This window comes from Macaca thibetana, chromosome 16 (assembly GCF_024542745.1).
Source record: "Macaca thibetana thibetana isolate TM-01 chromosome 16, ASM2454274v1, whole genome shotgun sequence".
NCBI lineage: Eukaryota > Metazoa > Chordata > Mammalia > Primates > Cercopithecidae > Macaca > Macaca thibetana.
In genome coordinates, this window is record NC_065593.1 from 50,204,197 (window position 1) to 50,223,919 (window position 19,723).

The 19,723-nt window shown below is 40.6% G+C and overlaps 2 protein-coding genes across 2 annotated transcripts in view; one reads left to right on the top strand and one right to left on the bottom strand.

The window, feature by feature from the left end:
- The window catches only part of LOC126938621 (eukaryotic translation initiation factor 1), a 1,120,764-nt gene that overhangs the window by 243,255 nt on the left and 857,786 nt on the right, over positions 1-19,723 (top strand). The window lies entirely within an intron of this gene.
- KRT25 (keratin 25) lies at positions 12,091-19,070 on the bottom strand. Its single transcript, XM_050762749.1, has 8 exons — positions 18,582-19,070; positions 18,125-18,207; positions 17,611-17,767; positions 15,237-15,398; positions 15,026-15,151; positions 14,457-14,674; positions 13,338-13,405; positions 12,091-12,461 (listed from the first exon to the last, which is right to left on the bottom strand). Exons 1-8 carry the CDS (start codon positions 19,008-19,010, stop codon positions 12,352-12,354), a joined length of 1,353 nt encoding a protein of 450 aa, XP_050618706.1. The 5' UTR covers positions 19,011-19,070; the 3' UTR covers positions 12,091-12,351.

Consider the following 19,723-nt stretch of genomic DNA (forward strand, 5'->3'; position numbering starts at 1 on the left):
CTTTTCATTGTTGCCTTCTCTGACAACTAAGGGACTATATTTTCTTTAGCTTGATATGTTCCTTTGATTCATTAATAAAATGAATTAGAGGAAAAGGTCCCAGCCATGGTGCTCTGACCTTCTCACCGAGGCTGGAACCACTCAGCTCTAGTCTGAATCCTCATAGGACTACCTAGGAACTGCTCCTGATCACGTTCTCATGCCCTGGAAACTGATCACCGGGAATGGTGGGAACAGTTCTATGTACAACCACTAGGCCATTCCTGAGGCTACAAATGGTTTGTAAGGTTTTCTAAGATGTGGATAAGAAAGATTTTCTAAGATGTGGATAAGAAAAAAACAAAGGAAAATGAATAAAACCAGGTGTGATATCCCAAATAGTTAACAATTATATGGCCTGGGCATGGATGAGTCAGAATGAATACCAGCAGCTGGTAAGTCTGGACTGGGGGGCGGGTCCTGGACCCCCTGCTGTGCCTGGCATGTTTGGTTATGGTGTGCAGCGGGTCATGGGCAAGCCCTGTGGCCATCGTTGAGGCCATTCAGGGGGCCTCTGGGCAGTGGCTACTTATCAGCCCTATGAGCTATTTTGGTATTTTATTATATTATATTACTTACTTATATATTTAGAGACAGGGTCTCAATCTGTCGCCCAGGCTGGAGTGCTGTGCTCACTGCAACCTCGACCTCCCAGGTTCAAGCAATCCTCCTGCCTCAGCCCCTCACATAACTGGGAAGACAGGAGTGCACCACCACTCCTGGCTTATTTTCTGTACTTTTTGTAGAGACAGGATTTTGCCGTATTGCCCAGGTCGATCTCAAACTATTGAGCTCAAGCAATATGCCCACCTTGGTCTCCCAAAGTACTAGGATCACAGGCGTGAGCCACTGTGACTGGCCAATTTTGGCATTTTAATGACTTGTGCCGGCACCTTTGTGGCCCTTGTAACTTTGTAAAAATTAGAAGGACATACCTCCTTTCCTGGGCCCTCAACTTGGAGCATGGAGTGTAGGCTGGGCACCTTAGTGCAGGGAGTAACCTGCCAAACCTCACAGGAGACCTTTGTAATAAATATTCTCAGTTGAGAGTGGAAAGCGAAGTGCGTATCAGAGCTTCTGGTAGGGCTGGGATGCTGTTTCTACATTTACCCCAAAAAGCCATACATTCAGCTGAGCTGCTTTATATCATGATTGGCGATGGTCATTCTTTTTCAGTTTGGCCATGTCACTACAGAATGACTTCTTGTTATGATACAGATTATGGCTGAAAATTTTTGCCTATATTATCTCGGGAAAACTACTGTATAATCTGCCCCTTTTCCCTGATTGATTATCTGATTGTCTTTAATAGATGCCTTTGGATATTTATTAAGCTAGGCATGGTACAGGGTACAGTGGTCCTAGTTTATTTTGGTACTGAAGAGCTTAAATAATTAATTATTTAAATTCCTTTTAGCGTGAATCTGAATAAAGTCTGTAGTTTAGTTGATAGTACAGTACGAGTGTTAATTCTTAGTTTTGACAAAAGTGCTGTAGTTACATAAGATATTAATATTAGAAGATACTGGGTAAAGAATATGTAGTAATTCTCTACTGTCTTTGCAACTATTATGTAAATCTAAAATTATTTCAAAATAAAAGGTTTTAAGAAAAAACAAAACAAAAATTAAATTCCTTTTAGGCCTTAGGTGCTGCTTCACATTAGTTTTGGTACAACTTGAGTCGTATCATTCATTCATTCAGCTCTGAGTCTAGTACTGTGCTAGGTGGTAAGGATTTGAAGATGATAGAAACAGCGCCTGTTTGCAAGAGCTTACATTGGGCCAAATCATGAGGGAATGGATAAACAGGCAATTCCAACACAGAGTGAAGATAGGGTCCATAGGTGCTATAGGATGGGTGTTCTGGGAGGAGCCCCCACAGGCGGATGAGCAGAAACCTTCACAAACAGCCCATGCTTCCACTGTATCATGCGTAGGTTACCACAAGAATCCCCTGCACCCACTCCAGCCTTCCTGCATTCTCTGCACCGCAAGTGGAGTGGTTTTTCCAGAATCATGGCACTCTGGGGTCTGAACATACCCATGGCTTCCCGTTGAACTTTGAATGAAGTCCAGGTTCCTCCACGGCCTCATCTGATCCTCCCTCTTCTTTGCTCGCTCTGCTCCGGCCACTCTGACCATGCTTCTGTTTGTGGGATGTGCCGGCCTTTTTCCTGCCATGCTGGGATCTGTGTGCAAGCTGCCTGCAGAGCTTCTTGTGATGGATTCTTTCGCATCATTTGGGCCTCATCTCAAACGTCACACCTCTGAGAAGTCTTCAGTGACCACCCTCTTCAAAGGAGCCACCCCACTCCTGTATTGGTCATGTTTTAAATTTTCTGTATTTTATGATGTTTGAATACCTTAAAAACTTGCTGACTGGGGACAGAATGCCCCTCCCTGTGCCCTCCCTGTGCTAGCCAATTTTTAGAGATAGCAAAGGGTTCAGTCAGGAGCACGTCTGTCTTACACAAACAAGCCAATCCCGAGTCTAGAGCTCCAGCCATCTCGTTACCTAATTCACACACCAAGCCATATTTCCCCTGCCCTACATCACCCCAGGGCCAGGTACCAGGCACCTAATAGACCAAAGCACACTGGAGTTAATTCAAACCAGCCCATCTTAAGCTGCCTACTGTACCCTGCCTTGGTGCTCCCATGGAAACCCCAATAAAGACTCTGGCCTAGGCTCTTCCTCCACATTCCTTTCTGCCTCCTGGCCCACACCGATGCTCCCCACATGGTCGTGCACAGAATGACATGCTTCCTCCTCTGGGAAACATAAGTAATACAAATCTTTAGTGGCACCTGCCCCTCTGTGTTGTCACTCAGTTGTGCCTCTAAATTAATCCCTGGTATCATCTTAATACACAAGCTCCATGAAAGCAGGGGCCAGTTTGTCTGGATTCCCCTAGATTCACGCTCCCCTAGGATCGCAGTGGGAATTGTATTGATATCTGTTGACTGAGCTAATGGATAACAGACACCAGTCATCCTTTGTTCAAACTGACGTGTCCACATTTTTCTACAAAGATTAAAGGAGAAATGGAACCGCGTTGGAATTATTCCACACAAAAACTATGAATACACAGTTTTTAGTTAATATTTGTAAGCATTCTCCAAGAGGCAGAGTGATAGGTGTTTTAAAAGAACAAATCAGAAATGTTCACAGAGATAAAGGTGAAGACTATGAAATATCAATTTCAATGCTATCCTCTACCTTCTCTTAGATTATCCCTATAACTAAATATACATCCACCATTTGGGCAGTTTTATTACCTGTACAGGTAGGTCTATATGGATATAACTTTAAGCTTAAGTAAGGACGGATGCAATATTGTAAGATTTGGTTTCCCTATGAAGTAAGACTTTATCTGGTAAGACATTAATGTAAATACCTGAAAATCTCATAATTGCTGTGAACCGAGAATTAGCAATGACAGCAACCACAGTGGCAGATGGAAGAGAAACAGCTTTGCTAGGGAGCCATGAAGACACACTGGCTACACTGTGTTAGTAGAAGCTCTGGAAACATCTCAGGAAAGTTGTTTTCTTTCTGTAACAAAATAATTATTCTATTTCAAAAATCACATTCCAAATGAAGTAGTTCTATTACTGAGTAAGAGTCTTATTTTTGAGAACATTCTTGATTATTGTTATTAAATGGATGGGAACAGTGGCACAGAACCCAAGGGTGATGAAACCAACAAAGTGTTTTCTATTTGGCAGGGAATGTCTTTTATGCACACGTTTGTTGGGGCTGCATTGTTTTTTCTGGGAACTCAGGACAAACAATGCAAACAAAATCTCCTGACTTACCTTACCTCTGCTCCCTCCTGGGTTCCTCTGATCCTCTTTTTATTATTTTTTATTTTTTTTTGACAGGGTCTTGCTCTACCGCCCAAGCTGGAGTGCAGTGATGTGATCATAGCTCACTGCTCTGGGGCTCAAGTGGCCCTCCCACCCCACCTTCCCTAGTAGCTGGGACTATAGGCACTCCACACAACGCCTGGCTAATTTTTTTTTTTTTAAGTAGAAATGAGGTCTTGCTATGTGGCCCAGGCTCGTCTAGAACTCCTTAGTTCAAGCCATCCTTCCGCCTCAGCCTCTCAAAATGCTGGGATTACAGGTGTAAGCCACCGCTTCTGTCCTAACCCTATTTTCTAATTCATCTCTATCTGCGTCCTTATCCACTGCTCAGTGTATTCCTGATCTCTGGCTTCCATCATCTGCAGAGCTCTTCATTCTGATAGACTTTCAAGGTATCAATGGTTACCTCTCTCCTATGCAATCCAAAACCTCCCCTCCTGCTCCAATTCTTTCTCTTAGAAAATTGACTGTTCTCACCTTCGCGCTTGTGTTCTAAGCTAAACTCACCACCTTTCCATTCCACTGACATCCCTTTTCAGTTTGCTACATCTCTCAATAGCGTCATTATTTTCTAGTCATTCAGTCATTTTCTTTACTTAAAATATTGTTATCATTTTTGTCATTTGTTTAAAAATTTTTCATTGTATAGTTTCCTGCATGCAAAAAATTTAGACATTGTGTAGTTTAAATAATAAATAATAGTAAAGCATACCAGTATCTTAGAGACCCTGCTGTTTCTCCCCAGTGATATCTCCCCTATTACTGCTCAGATGTCATTACTATCCTGAGTTTTCTTTATTACTTGCTGTGACATCGTAAGAAATATATAGTTGGTATTTGTCCCTATTTCCTGGCACAGAGCTTCTAAAATCCTTGTAATTTCCCGAGTGATGGAAGCATCTTTTCTTGTCCTGACACAGAGCTCCTAAATCCTTTGAAATTTCCTGTGTGCTAGGAGCATCTTTGGTTCTAATGAGATGACTCTTGGTGGGCCCCTAAGTGGTTTTAGGATGAGGGCTGGCTGTCAGAAAGGCCAAACCTTGATGAGAAGCCTAGACATTTCAGCCCTAACTCTTCCCCCCTGTCCAGAGAGGGGACAGAGATTGAAGACTGAGTTAATAATTGATTAAGCTTACATGATGAAACCTCAATAAAAGCTTCTAAATGAGGGGGTTCAGAGAGTTTCTGGATTGGTGAACACATTGAGGTGCTGGGAGGTGGCCCACCCGGAGAGGGCATGGAAGCTCCATGTTCCTCGTCCCCGATCTTGCCCCGGGCATCTCTTGCCTTCAGCTGTTCTTGAGTTGTATCCTTTATAGTAAACCCACAATAGTAAGTGAAGCACTTATTTGAGTTCTGTGAGTCATTCTAGAGAATTATTAAACTTTGCAGAGGGGGAGGTTGTGAGAACCCTGAATTTGTAGCCATGTCAGACAGAAGTGTGGGTAACCTGGGGGCCTGATACTTGTGGCTGGTATCTGAAGTGAGGACAGTCTTGTGGGACTGAGCCTTTAGACATGTGGAGTCTGACACTAACTCCAGTGTGTTAGCGTTAGAATTGAATTGAATTGTAGGACACTGAGTTGGTGTCAGAAGGGAAGAAAACCTTTCAACTGCCTTTACAAAAAGTTTTGCTATCTACATATGCACCTCTAAACAATGTCTTGTTTAGTTTTTGTATTTGGAACTTTATACAAGTGGAATCTGCCCTATGCACTATGCTGGGACTTGCTTCCTTTGTTTGGCTTTATGTTTCTGTAACTCATCATTGTTGATGTGTGTGGCAGTTGTAGGTTGGATTCTCTGGGAAGCAGAGTCAGAGCTGAGTTTAGTGTGCAGGGTGGTTATTAAAGATTGCCCTGGGATCAATACCTGTAGAAAGGGAGAAGGAAGCAGGATTGGGAACAGGTAGAAAGTGAGCTTCCATTAGGAGCTCTGGAGCTCAGTACTGTCCTGAGTGGGGCCAAGATGACCAGGCCTTTATACTGCTGTATCAATCATTCATTGGATGTAGGGTGTGAACTCAGGTGAGGTGACACTGCAGCTGAAGCAACCCCTGAGGGGCTGATGGCTGAGGACTGCCTGCCGCCAATACCTACGCAGCTGGGATAAAAAGCTCTCTATTGGAAGCCTGCTGGATCTGGGTAGCCAGTGGGATCACAGCATCACCACAGGGTTTATAGTCCATTATTTTCCACTGTTGGATAGCATTTTTTGGTATAGACTTCACTTTATTTATCCATCCTACCATTGATGGCTAGTATTTGGGTTTTTCCTAGTTTTTTACTACTATGAACAATGTTGTATGAACATTCTTGGACATGTCTCCTGGTGCACCTCTGTAAGGGTCTTTCCAAGTTCTAGACCTCCTTAATCTGTTTGGTCTGCTGTAACAAAATACCATACACTAGGTGCTTATAAACAACAGAGATTTATTTCCCACAGTTCTGGGGGCTGGGAAGTTCAAGATCAAAGTGCTGGCAACTTTGATGTCTGGTCAGAGTCTACTTCCTGGTTCATAGATGTCACCTCCTGTGCCATGTAACACTGTGTCCTCACAAGGTGGAAGGGCAAGGGAGTTCTCTGGGTCTCTTTTTTAAGGATGCCACTCTCAATCATGAGGGCTCCACCCTTATGACCTAATCACTTCCCAAAGACCCCACCTCCTCATGCCATCACCTAGACTTCCACATAGAAATTTTGGAAGATCGTAAATATTCAACCCACTGCACAGAATATGCACATATCCAAGTTGGTTAGGTGAAACCAAATTTTCGAAGTTCAGAGTTACAACCCTACAAGAGTATGAGTTTTCATTGCTCCACATACTCATCTATATTTGCTACAGGAAGACTTTTTGATACTTGCCAAGTTGGACAGTGTGAAATGGAAGCTAGCTGTGATTTTTAATGTGCATTTCTCTGGTTACTAATAAGATTGAATATATTTCATGTTTATTGAATGTATGGATTTCCTCTTCGGTGAGGAGCTTGTTCAAATTTTTGTGCCATTTTTAATAGGGCTGTCTCCTTTTATCCTTTATCCTCTTTTACACTTCTCTTAATTTTATCTATGTATCTATCCATCTATCTACTTACCTCCCTACCTAGTATTTTTCTCTCTGTGCTGAAGTCTGGATAATTTCCTCAGTCTACTTTGTAGTTTACTAATTCTCTCTTCCACTGTGTCTAATCTACTATTGGCTCTAAACATTGATATTTTAAATGTTATTTCTTACATTTGTTATATCTAGAAGTTTATATTTGGTTCTTTTCAAATATCCTTAACCATTCTTTATAGTGTTTTGGATTCTGCTCATATTTTTAAAGTTTTATTTTTAAAAGTATTTTGATCATTTTTATGCTCTGTATTTTAAAATTGTTTCTATTGGCTCTTGCTCATGGTATCTTGTTTAGCAATTTCTGATTATCAACAGTTAATTTCCCTTAAAATTTTTATTTATGAGAATCATTTGAGGCTTGGGTTGATAGTGGGTCTATCTAAAGAGAATTTGCATTTGCTTCTGTTAGGCCCCCAGGGAGGTACCAGTGGTTAGGAACCCTCTTAAAGTAAATTCCCAGCTTAAATTTATTTTCATGCAGCAAGATAGTGTGGATTTTGGCTATAACCCTATCCAAAGTTTGGCTTGTAACCATACATTCTCAGAGTTAATTTTCCCTCTTCCCTTTATGCCAGTGGTTGAGACAGGGAACTTTCTTTGCAATTCTCTGGCAGGGAGGTGAGTTTGTTTCTAGGTCATGCTTATATTACATGTGTGGCTTTTGGGGGCTAACACCTATCAGGAAGGGTCTCTGTTTATACTCCCCATCTTAGGCAGGTGCTACATTTTATCTCTTGTTCTTCATACTCTGTGGGGTCATAAACACTGAAGTCCAAGTTCACAGCTTCAACAAATGCCTCAAAGTGCAAGCCATCTTCAGATTTCTCCTTTTCTCTCTGGGTTCCTCCCTTCACATAGTGTTTGGTCAGGGTTTTCCTTGTTATTACAGCTCGTTAATTTGAAATCCTAATTAGGGAAAGGGAGTCAGGCTGGTGGGGGCAGGAAAAAGCAAAAAGATAAAGCAGATAAGCTACAAGTCTGCCTTTCTTCATGGTCCAGGACACACAGCCCTCCTGCAAAAAATAACTCACAATCTTCCTGCACCCAACTATCACCAGACATCTGCAAGTTAGCTCACTACAAGCTTTGCATTATCAATACTAAACAAAGCCCTCTTCAACAGACAGCATAAACACCATCCTATAAAATCTCCAGCAAGCCTTTCTTTCTTTGCAGTCAGCTTCTCTTCTTCTGATCCTGCTTGTTGCCTTCTCGCAATGTATTTTCCTACTTTCTCTAATAAATCTGCCTTTTTTTTTTTTTTTTGAGTTTTTTTTTGAAACAAACTCTTGCTCTGTCATCCATGGTGGAGTGTAGTGGTGTGATCTTGGCTCACTGAAACCTCCACCTCTGGTTCAAGTGATTCTCCTGCCTCAGCCTCCTGAGTAGCTGGGACTACAGGCACTTGCCACCATGCCCGGCTAATTTTTGTATTTTTAGTAGAGATGGGGTTTTGCCATTTAGGCCAGGGTGATCTCAAACTCCTGACCTCCAGTAATCCATCTGCCTCAGCCTCCCAGGGGAGGGATTAAGGGCTTGAATCACCGTGCCCAGCCAAGTCTGCCTTTCTTTATCTACTACTCTCTTGGTAAATTCTTTTACCCCTGTGCCACCAGCCCCATCGTTGTTTCCTCATAAAAATTATTGTTATTTTTTAAAATTTTGAAACAGAGTCTCCTAGGTTCAAGCAATTCTCCTGCCTCAGCCTCCTGAGTAGCTGGGATTGCAGGCATGCACCACCATGCCCAGCTAATTTTTGTATTTTTAGTAGAGACAGGGTTTTGCCATGTTGGCCAGGCTGGTCTCGAACTCCTGACCTCAGGTGATCCACCCATCTTAGCCTCCCAAAGTGTTGGGATTACAGGCGTGAGCCACTGTGCCTGGCCAATTAATGCTTTAAAAAAGATTTTAAAAGGATTTTATCCAGCAGTTTTAGTTGCTTCCAGTAGGAGAACCAGTTGAAACCAAGTGTCCTGTATCATCTCTTGATTCTCATTTTTACCCCGTGACTATTCCTACTGATTGTTCTTCATAGATTTGCATTCCTCTACCTACTCCTTAAATGTTGATATTCCCATTTTAGAACATGACCCCACTTCTTTTTTATTTTACATATGTACATTTGTCACATTCATTCTCTTTAATATACTTTTTCCTTCAGTAAAGCTTACCAACTCTCTACTCTCTAATGGAGATAACTGGTAGTTCATCCCAAATGAAGACTGGCTTCTGGCGAGACATCCCAGGCCCCTCACCTTGGAGGACACAGGGACAGAGGACTTTAGCCTTCCCAGCGAGCCTATTATGTTCCCTTTCTCCCTTCAGGGACCCGTCCATGTCTCTCTACTTTTCTCCTCTGCTGTCAGAGAAATACGAAAGGTCACTCAGGGGGCCCAGAGTCTCCTCATTCAGGCCAAGACTTTCACTCTTTAAAAACTCATCATAGGAACAATCACTGGGGACCAAGTTTGTGCAAGGCACAGGTTTTGCTGTATGATGAGAGGCTGGTCAAAGATGTGTAGCATAAGCTCTCCTTTCTTTAAAAAAAATAGCTTACAGACTAGTTAGGGAGAGGGAGACACCTGACTCATCGCAGCCGTGACCTTTTATAGTTTCAATTACCAACTTTAGTCTTACATGTTTCCAATATAAAATACTTCTTCTGGTTTTAGATGTGTATATTTATTCATTTATTGAGCATATATTTAATGTGTACCTACCATATGCCAGAAACTGTCTGGTTACTGGGGATATGATGTTGAACAAAATGGGCCATATCCTTGCCTTAGAAAGCTTACATTCCAGTGCAGGGGAAGGAACAACAAATAAGAAATAAAATAAATAAACAAGATAATTTCAGGTGCTGATGAAGGTTCTGAAGGAAGTAAGTCAGTGTGAGGTACTAGTGACTTCTGCTGGAGTGGTCAGGGACAGCTCTTCTGACGGGAAAGATCAAAAGGAATTAGCCATGAGAAGATCTGGGGAAGAGCGTTTCAGGCAGGGGGCACAGCTAGTACAGAGGCTGTGAGGCAGGAATGAGCTTGCTGTATCCAAGGAATAAGAGGAGGGCAATATTGTTAGTGCTGCGGGGGAGGTGAAGACATAAGATATGAATAGAGAGATAAGCAGAACCAGGTCACATCGGGCTCTGGAGGCTATAGAAAAATATTTAAATTTAGTCCTAGGTACATCAGGAATCCACTGGAGTATGTTTTTTTTTTTTTTTTGAATCAGGGTCTCACTCTGTCACCCAGGCCCCAGGCTAAGGTGCAATCACTGTTCTCTGCAGCTTCAACCTCCTGGGCTCAAGCAATCCCACTGGAGGATTTTAAGAAAGGTAGTGATGTATTCATCTTTCTCTCTGTCTGTGTATATAAAGGGATTAACCATTGTGTGTGTGTGTGTGTGTTTTTAAAGTCATCTTTGTTAGAATACAATCAGTGAGGTGCTGGCAAATGTGTAATAACCAGGTTTCAGAGGAGGAAGAATTTCTGATTTGTAGGGTTTGCCAATTTCTGCAAAAGTGTGAATACCTTCTCCATTGCTGACATCAAGCTACCAAGTGATATCACTAAATGGAGGGTCAGGAAGAGATGTGCAGAAGAGGCTGTCATGAGATGGTAACAGTTCTAGCACACAACAGGGTGTATTACAAACTTATATTAAAATTCACCTTTTTAAGTTGTTCAGGTCTATGAATGGTGACATACATAGCTGTGTAAGGATTTACATTGAGAATCGTTGCTCTAGTGAATAAGTGTATTAGTCCATTTTCATGCTGCTGATGAAGACTGGGAAGAAAAAGAGGTTTAACTGGACTTACAGTTCCACATAATTGGGAGGCCTCAAATCATGGCGGGAGACGAAAGGCACCTCTTACATGGCAAGAGAAAAATGAGGAATATGCAAAAGCGGAAACCGCTGATAAAACCATCAGATCTTGTGAGACTTATTCACTACCATGAGAACAGTATGGGGGAAAATGCCCCCGTGATTCCAATTATCTCCCACCGGGTCCCTCCCAGAACATGTGGGAATTATGGGAGTACAATTCAAAATGAGATCTGGGTGGGACACAGAGCCAAACCGTATCATTGAGGGAGGATTTGATGATAGGTGGGGAAGAGTGGTATAAATTGCTTCAGCACTTAGACGATTACAACATATCTTTTTTTAAGTGGAATTTTCTCTGAGATTGTAATAGTTTTGTTTCACATAATCTAATGGGGAACATAATTAGGCCTGTGGCTAAGATTGTATCAGAAGCAGGCAATACAAACAATTCAGGGATAATTACAACACACTTAAAAGACTCTTCTGCTTTCTATTTTCACATAGAGGCTGAAACCCATTTTTTTGAATAGATTATAATATGGACAATCCATCCATACAGTATAGAGGGTCAACTAAATATCTAGAGGTAATATCTGATCTGAGGAAATTATGTTTTTAATTAATCTAATTTATTTCCCTTTAGTAGAGATAAATCTGTTGGTCAAGAGAGTTATAAACATCAGCTACAACTTTGTAGTAGAAGTGGATGGCTCTATTCCTATAATTTGGGTTCTAAACTAAAACTTTTGCTGTAACCTCTATTACATTTGGAATACTGTTTAAAATATATATCCAAAAGGAAAATGAGATTGAACATTAATCATTATAAATATTGAGTATTAAAAATACATATTAGCATCTATCAAATGCTTATCCCATAAGTGCACTTTGCAATAACTTATTTCTTTAATCTTTACAATAACCATTTGAAAGAACTACTTTTATTATCCCCATTTACAGATGAAGAACCTGAAATATATACATTTTAGTTATTATTAAAGGGAATAGGCTTCTTAGTATGTCAAAGTATGGCAGATTGGGGATTTAAATAAAAGTACTTTTATTCTTTCTGAATTTGTCTCAGTTTGAATGATAGGGCAAGCCTGATGAAAATCTATGAGGAAACCTATTATTTTAAAAGAGTTCTTACATAAATAAAAGCTGTTACGTGTTCACATATTTATACTGCACACATAAACATTCTAAAGACAATATCACCAATGATAACTTGCTAAAGAAGAGGTTTATTGAATACAAAGAATTGACAACAGATTTCTGTAGGATAATCAAATGAGTCATCGGATTTGTGTGTGGCGTTCTTCCAGATGAATGGGGAGGTGCTGTTATTGATTGCCCAGAAAGAGAAAACAACAGAAAGACAACAGGACACACGTTTTTCTTAGACATGCACATTTTTCTGGACAGATACAGAATGCCTTTTCTTCTCAGGGGGCATGTGGCGTACATTCTCTGCTGCATCTCAGATTAGTTGCTTTGAGATTTCTCTTCCAGGGAGTGGAGTCTGGTGGTCAGTATTTTGCTGCGTTGGTCTACCTCCTCAAGAACTTTCTTAACCACTATGGCTTTGGCTGAGTCTGAAAGTTAAAAATTAAAAGGAGATTTTATAGAGTTAAAAATGAATAAAACATTGTATCATTTAAAGGAATAACAGTATTTGCATATAGAATGAACTATGCACTAAACACAAATACTTAGACTCATGTTTGGTGAATAATTTTGATTATTTGGTTAGGAAAAAACATGGTGACATGTTATTTTGTTTAAAATTAGCACACGTCACTGACATTAGATATCTAGCACATATGGTGTCTGCTACAAATCTTTATTGTGTGTATTCTTACCAAGCTATGGTAATATAAGAACAATCAAGCTATGCATTAAAAATGAAGTAGTTGGGTATATATACTCAAAGGAATAGAAAGCATTCTACCATAAAGACACATGCATGTGAATGTTTATCGCAGCACTATTCACAATAGCAAGGACAAAGAATCAACCTAAATGCCCGTCAGTGACAGAGTGGATAAAGCCATAAGCACCATGGAATATTATGCAGCCATGAAAAAGAAGAAGATCATGTCTTTTGCAGGAACATGGATAGAGCTGGAGGCTATCATTCTTAGCAAACTGACGCAGGAATAGAAAACCAAACACCACATGTTCTCACTTATAAGTGGGAGCTAAATGATAAGGACTTATGAACACAAAGAAGGAAACAACAGATACTTGGTTCTACTTGAGGGGGAAAGGTGGGAGGAGGAAGAAGAGCAGAGATGATAATTATTGGGTACTGGGCTTAATTTCTGGATGATCAAATAATATGTGCAACAAACCTCCATGACATGTGTGTACCTATGTAACAAACCTTTCAATGTACTCCCAAACCTAAAATAAAAGTTGAGAAAATTTAAAAAGTTGGATAGCATAACAACAGATTTCATTTTAATTACCTTTGACTTGGCTTCCTACATTTCCAGATCCATAATCTTTAGACTTGTAACCTCCAGACTTACAGGCTCTGTGAAAACATCACAAAAGAGGGTGATTTAGAGAGAACCCCATCAATTCTAGGTTCACCATATGGTTTTCTTTAGCTCTTTGGTAGTTTCAACTGTGTAACCCAGTATTTGATTTGTAGTGTTTGCCGATTTCTGTAGAGGTATGAATACCTTCTCCATTGCTGATATCAAGTTACCAAGTGACATCACTAAGTGAGGAGTTAGGAAGAGATGTGCAGAAGAGGCTGTCATGAGATGCTAACAGCAGTTCTGGCATGCCACTGGATGTGTTTATACAACTTAGGTTGAAATTCTCCCTTTTAAGTTTTGCAGGTTTATGAATTGTGACAAATGTATTTAGCTGTGTAACGATTTACATGTGGAAGCATCACTCTAGTCAATGAGGGAGGGTTTGATGATAGGTGGGGAATAGCGGCGTAGATCGCTTCAGCAGTTAGACAATTACAAGATACTTTTTCTAAGTGGGGTTTTCTCTGAGATTGTAATGTTTTTGTTCTGCTTCAGTGTTAAGAAGTGATTTTTTTCTTGTATGATTCCTTTTATATTAACATCAAGAATGGATAAAATAGTAACTGCCAAGGGAAGTGGAGCACAGAAGAACTTTCTGGGGTGATGAAATGCTCTTCGTTGTGAATTCAGGAAGCTTCCTGTTCCTAACAACCCTGAGCTCTAGACTCCCAGACTTGTGCCCATGGGACTTCATCAGTGCTATGAAGACAGGATTCTGTGAGTGATGAGCTCCAGAAACCATTTCCAGAGTCAGAATCCTGGTCCACATATTGAAACTCCAATTAGTTTCCCGTTTATTCTTTTCACTCTAGAAGTGATATTTTCAATGTTCATACCTTAAACTTGGTGCCTGCCGCATATTGGTTTGTTAAGATGTTAATTTGTATTTTGGCAGTTGAGTGTGTATTATATTTAATATTTAGTATTCATGATAATAAATGCATGCAGCCAAATTATGTCCACTTTTCCAGTGGAAAGTGAGATCTAACTTGCAAGCAGATTTCAGTATATTACACCATCCATGCAAATTGTTTTACCTACCCATCATCTCCTCCTATAAGGAGACAGTAGGTCTCAATTTCTTTTTCCAGGTGGAGCTTGATGTCCAGGAGCTGCTCATACTCGAGCTTCTGGCCCTCGGTCTCGGTTCTGACCTGGTGCAGCTGCTCCTCCAGGGCCCCGATCTGAGCCTGGATCTGCGCCAGCTGCGCACAGTAGTTGCTCTCGGTCTCCGTCAAGGAGCACTCCAGGGAGCGTTTCTGTCAGGAAGCAATAAAGAGAACCTGAGATGGATATGCAGATACGCAGGGATTTGTTTGATACATGATTTTCTCCTGTTGTTAACTTTACATATAATTGTTTTAGATTTCACATGGACACATAGTTAAGACTGTGATACTGCCTGAAAATGAGCAAATCCTTCTTTTTGGTAGAATAGACCTAAAGACATTCGTGTTGTTTTAGCTGTCAGCTATACAATCCTATTCTTTCCTTATGTTTTAAGACAATTATAAAAATATATATTTCAATATTGTTAAGGTTTTTAAAACCAGCTGGCAAGTATCTAACATGATGACCTGGGGGATGGTAAAAAATTGTTCTTTTCATACCGTGGCTAAGAGAGACTGAAGTTCAATCTCCAGGGTTTGAAGAGTGCGCTTCATTTCAGTCAGCTCGTTCCGGGCTGAGGTTGTGGCTCCGACATCCTCAGAAATCTGCTGCTGCAGGGAGGCGCTCTGAAATGACATAAGTGAAGGAGCAAATCTTAGTTTCGTGAATATCAGTAACAGGCAAAGGGATTGTTTTCCGGAGGAGAGTCACCTTCTCGTTGAACCAGGCCTCTGCATCCCTGCGGTTCTGCTCTGCAAGGGCTTCGTACTCAGCTCGCATGTTGTTCAGTAGAACTGTGAGGTCCACCCCGGGAGCTGCGTTCATCTCCACGTTCACATTGCCTCCAGCTGCGCACTGCAGAACTTGCATTTCCTAGAGGCAGAAAAGTGTTCAGCTCAACTGCAGGGATCTCATGGAAGGTCTAGAAGCTTAGCTTTGGAAGGGCACTTAGAGTTTGTCTGGTTTTCCCCAGGCTGTGCATTGACCCCCTCCCACCACATTTGATATTTCCTGTCCTGTTGACCTAATTCTCAAAGACGGTGAACTCACTACCTCATGAACTAGCCTGTTTCATTCTGGAAGAGTTTTAATTGTTCCAGAGTTCTATATTATAGTGAGCCAAACTCCTGTTCTTATAACTTAAACTCATCAGTTTCAGTTCTGCTACTCAGAATGAGTCTTAATTCCTTTTCCAAATGAAAGTTTTAAACATTTAAAATGAATGGTCCTCCGTTGCTTATTCTATTCTCCACCTTTGTGGACTGGTCTTCATTTCATTAGAGGCCAGCTTTGATGCAGTCTTAACTCAGCTACACCCTGAACACAGCCATGAACATGGTTGAAGGGCTGAGTTTGAATAATTCTGAACAATTGAAATGATGATAAGTAAATAAATGTGTGTGTGTGCGTGTGTGTGTGTGTGTGTGTGTGTGTGTATGTGTGTACCCCTCAGGGACGAACATCATCCTCTAAAGAATCCCAGCTGTCTATTAAGTCTATACAGGGACATTACAGTATCATGTTGGACTTTGGAGTCACACAAATCTCTCTGTAAATTTTGGTTCTGCCCTATAGTGGCTGGTGAGTTTGGGAAAGTTGCTTAACCTCTTTAAGTTTCTATTTGCTTACCTGAAAATTGAGGATAATTAAATATCCTTCCTGAGTTGTTAAAAGAAATCAAAGAACTAATAATAATAATGACTCTATGATACTACCTTGCACATAGATGCTAAATGAATGCTGGTTATTATGATTATTATCATCGTGGAAGCTGGAATTTATTTTGCAGCCAAAGTCTACATATTACTCTGTCTGAACTGCAAGCTGTTAGAATGTGTGAGTCAGTTCTAAGATTGTGAATGGCAGGCATCACAGCGAAGACTGTGTGTACTGGAATACCACCCATCAACTTCTGTCTGCTGCAGAAACTCTCCTCCCCATTCATGAATTGGTCTTAATGATGGTAACTAAGGCTTTCATTCCTTCCTGCAGTGAGCCCCTCAGCTAATCCAGCTTTCCTTCCTCCTGGTTGACCCTATGTCTTCCCGATCTACAGATGTGGCTTTTACTTCTGAGGATTTAGTGAAAACTTCCTGGTTCAAGCATGAAAAAAAAGATTTTATATATATATATATATATATATATTTGCCTATGTGCGTGTGTGTGTGTATATATATATCTATAGGGTTGCCTGTAAGTGAGGGATTACAAAAATCAAAAATCAATTGCTTTTAATTCATCAAAAGTGGATTAAACACCATGGGCTGTAACTATACTTGAATCCACGTTGGCAAATCAATGTTATTCAAGTAGTTTTATTTATAAGACAGCCTCATGACTAATCAAGTAGGATTCTTAGCTTGATCTTCTGTTTTAAGCATTTGGCTTGACCATAGAAGTCTTTTGGCTATTTAAAATATCAAATTTATTTTCAAAGGATAAAGATTTTTCCCTTTTGGAAAACAGCACCTCTGAAAGCAATCCCAAAGATGTAATTGCTGCAATATAAAATTTGGAACTTAACTTCCAACAGTGACCGCTTCGGAAGTTTATGATTAAGTATAAATTCTGGTGTGATAGCTTAATTTCATTCTCATTATTTTTACAGCCATACCTATAAAGAATACGTACTAGTGTTACGTTTGTATACTTAATGCATGTATGAAGTAAATGTTTTAGTGTTTTAAATCTGCCACTGTCATAGAGAAATTTAGATCTAGTTTTCCAGTTTAAGGATGTCCTTAAAGTACATTTATTTTATATTTATTTTATCTAATTCGATGTAATCTCCTAAGCAGATCATTTTAACTTAGCTATAATTACATAGCCAAACACTCCTCTTATAACCCTGATTGGTCTGGAAAACATGATTCCTTTATTTTTTCCCATAGGAAACTTGATGAGAGAGCAAGGGTGAATCTGTACAAAGAATTCGACTCTTGAAGAGACAGCTCAGCCCTCATGTCTGTCTGACAATGTGTCTTCAGCACCAACTTTTTATATGAGAGGTTATGTACATCATTATCTCCTGTCAGGTACACAGTGTCTGCAAAGGGATAGCAAAATGTAGATGACCAGCTCTTACCTCTTTATGGTTCTTTTTGAGGTAAGTCATCTCCTCACTCAGGGTTTCGTACTGAATCTCCAGATCTGTTCTGCACAGGGTTATTTCATCCAAAACTCTTCGTAACCCATTGACATCAGCCTCTACACTCTGGTGAAGAGCCAGCTCATTTTCGTACCTTAAAGAGTGTTAATGATTTCCTAATTTGTCACATGGTTGGAGACATAGTCACCGATCAATGACAAATACTAGAATTCCGGAATTTTGAAGATTTGGCCACAAGAGGCATTTTCAAAACTTGTTGCATAATAATAATTATTATTGTTTCTACTTTGCAGTATTTGACAGAAAAAGAACTAGTTTTAATAAAAGAACAGTTCACGCTTTGTATTTAATAGTCAAAGCATAAAAAGGTAATAACATCCTGTTTATGTGAAATTCAAGTGTGTTATAGTTTTGGAATAAGAGTTGCAAATTTGATGTAATGCTTTGCATGAATTGCCATGAATTCATTTCACTCTGGCAGTCTACTTACTTGAGTCTGAAATCATCGGCTGTAAGCCTGGCATTATCGATCTGCAGAACAGCATTAGCGTTGCTGGTGGTGGAAGCGATGATCTAGAAATGGGAATTTGACTTTTATCATGAACTAAACCAACTGAATCTACTTAATGCTTATTTCCAATGCTAAATTGGAATTCTCTTTAAGAAATCACAAGTAGGTGGGTGTGGTGGAAGGCGCCTGTAATCCCAGCTACTCGGGAGGCTGAGGCAGGAGAATCTCTTGAACCCAGGAGGTGGAGGTTGCAGTGAGCTGAGATCCTGCCATTGCACTCCAGCCTGGGCAGCAAGAGCAAAACTCCTTCTCAAAAAAAAAAAAAAAAAAAAATCACAAGTAGGAACGATAAATGTTTTTAGAATTTAATAAAGAAAGGAAAACAAAATTTAGAAATAAAGGTACATGAAAATGATTGTGAAGTATGATTTCTTACCTGGTTTTTAAGGTCATCAATTATCGGGAAATATCTGCTATAGTCATGATCAAGACCACGGCAAGAGCCGGGCCCAAATTTCTCATACCAGCCCTTGATCTTCTGCTCCAGGTCAGCGTTGGCCTCCTCCAGAGCACGCACGTTGTCCAGGTAGGATGCCAGGCGGTCATTGAGGTTCTGCATGGTCACTTTCTCATTGCCAGAAAGGAGCCCCCCCTCATTCACAGTGAAGCCAGCACAGGGATTGCCTCCCGCTGCATTTCCTCCCGATGAGCTGCCTCCGAGGGCACAGGAGAAGCTACTTCCAATCCCCGAAATGCCACAAGCATTTCCAGCCCCAAAGCTGGTTCCCCCACCAGAGAGTCTGAGTGATCCTGTGGTGGGACGAGGACAGGACCTCCTGGAGGCACTGGAAAGTCGAAGAGACATGGTATCAGGGCAGACACGTTGCAGAGCTGTATTCGTGAAAGCTAGAATGGAGTCCCTTCTTGTCTAAATGGTTCTGTTTGCCTTTTTATAGGCAAGTCCCAAGTGTGTTCTGAATGAGATTCTGCCTACATAGAGTAAAACATGGCTTGCCAGTCTCAGCAAGTTGGCATAATTGGGTGATTTTTTCTAATTAGTAACTCACTTTGCTGGGCTCATTCCTGTAGGAGGGCAGTTGCCCTCAGGTCGGTGGTAATCTGAGAAATGGGTCTGGGTGGAGCAATGTCAGGTTCATTATTACATTTTTAAATGTTGGGTGAGTCATTCTTCACTTCCATCCTTAGAAGATAAACCTCATCAGCTCATTACTGAATAGAAATTTGGCATCATGGTTTTGGGCTATTATGCCAAGGCAGGCTGTGATGTTTCTGAGACTTTTTCTGCTTTTATTGTCACAAGTTTTTCTACGTAAGTAGAGAATAGAACTGTAATCATTATTTCCCCAACCTGGTTCTTCAACCAATAGGTGTTTGCTTTTATTTTTAAATTCCTCTTGCCACTGTTTCCCATGGGAAGTTAACTTCCATTCTGGCTGACATGAGCATCATATTTTGTTGACACTTATGACTGGAGAGAGTTGCCTTATCTTATCCATTTTGGTAATTACGAGCACACCCCTAATTGGTGTTATGTTTTGTGGGAGTTTGGAAAGACAT

Bases quoted from the DNA above. Each gene is read 5' to 3' on its own strand.
- KRT25 (XM_050762749.1), bottom strand. From the start codon at position 19,010: ATGTCTCTTCGACTTTCCAGTGCCTCCAGGAGGTCCTGTCCTCGTCCC. The intron at 15,399-17,610 runs GTAAGAGCTGGT...TTCTGCCTCTAG, and splicing joins TCAAAAAGAACCATAAAGAG to GAAATGCAAGTTCTGCAGTG. The intron at 12,462-13,337 runs GTAATTAAAATG...TTTAACTTTCAG, and splicing joins TGTAGGAAGCCAAGTCAAAG to ACTCAGCCAAAGCCATAGTG.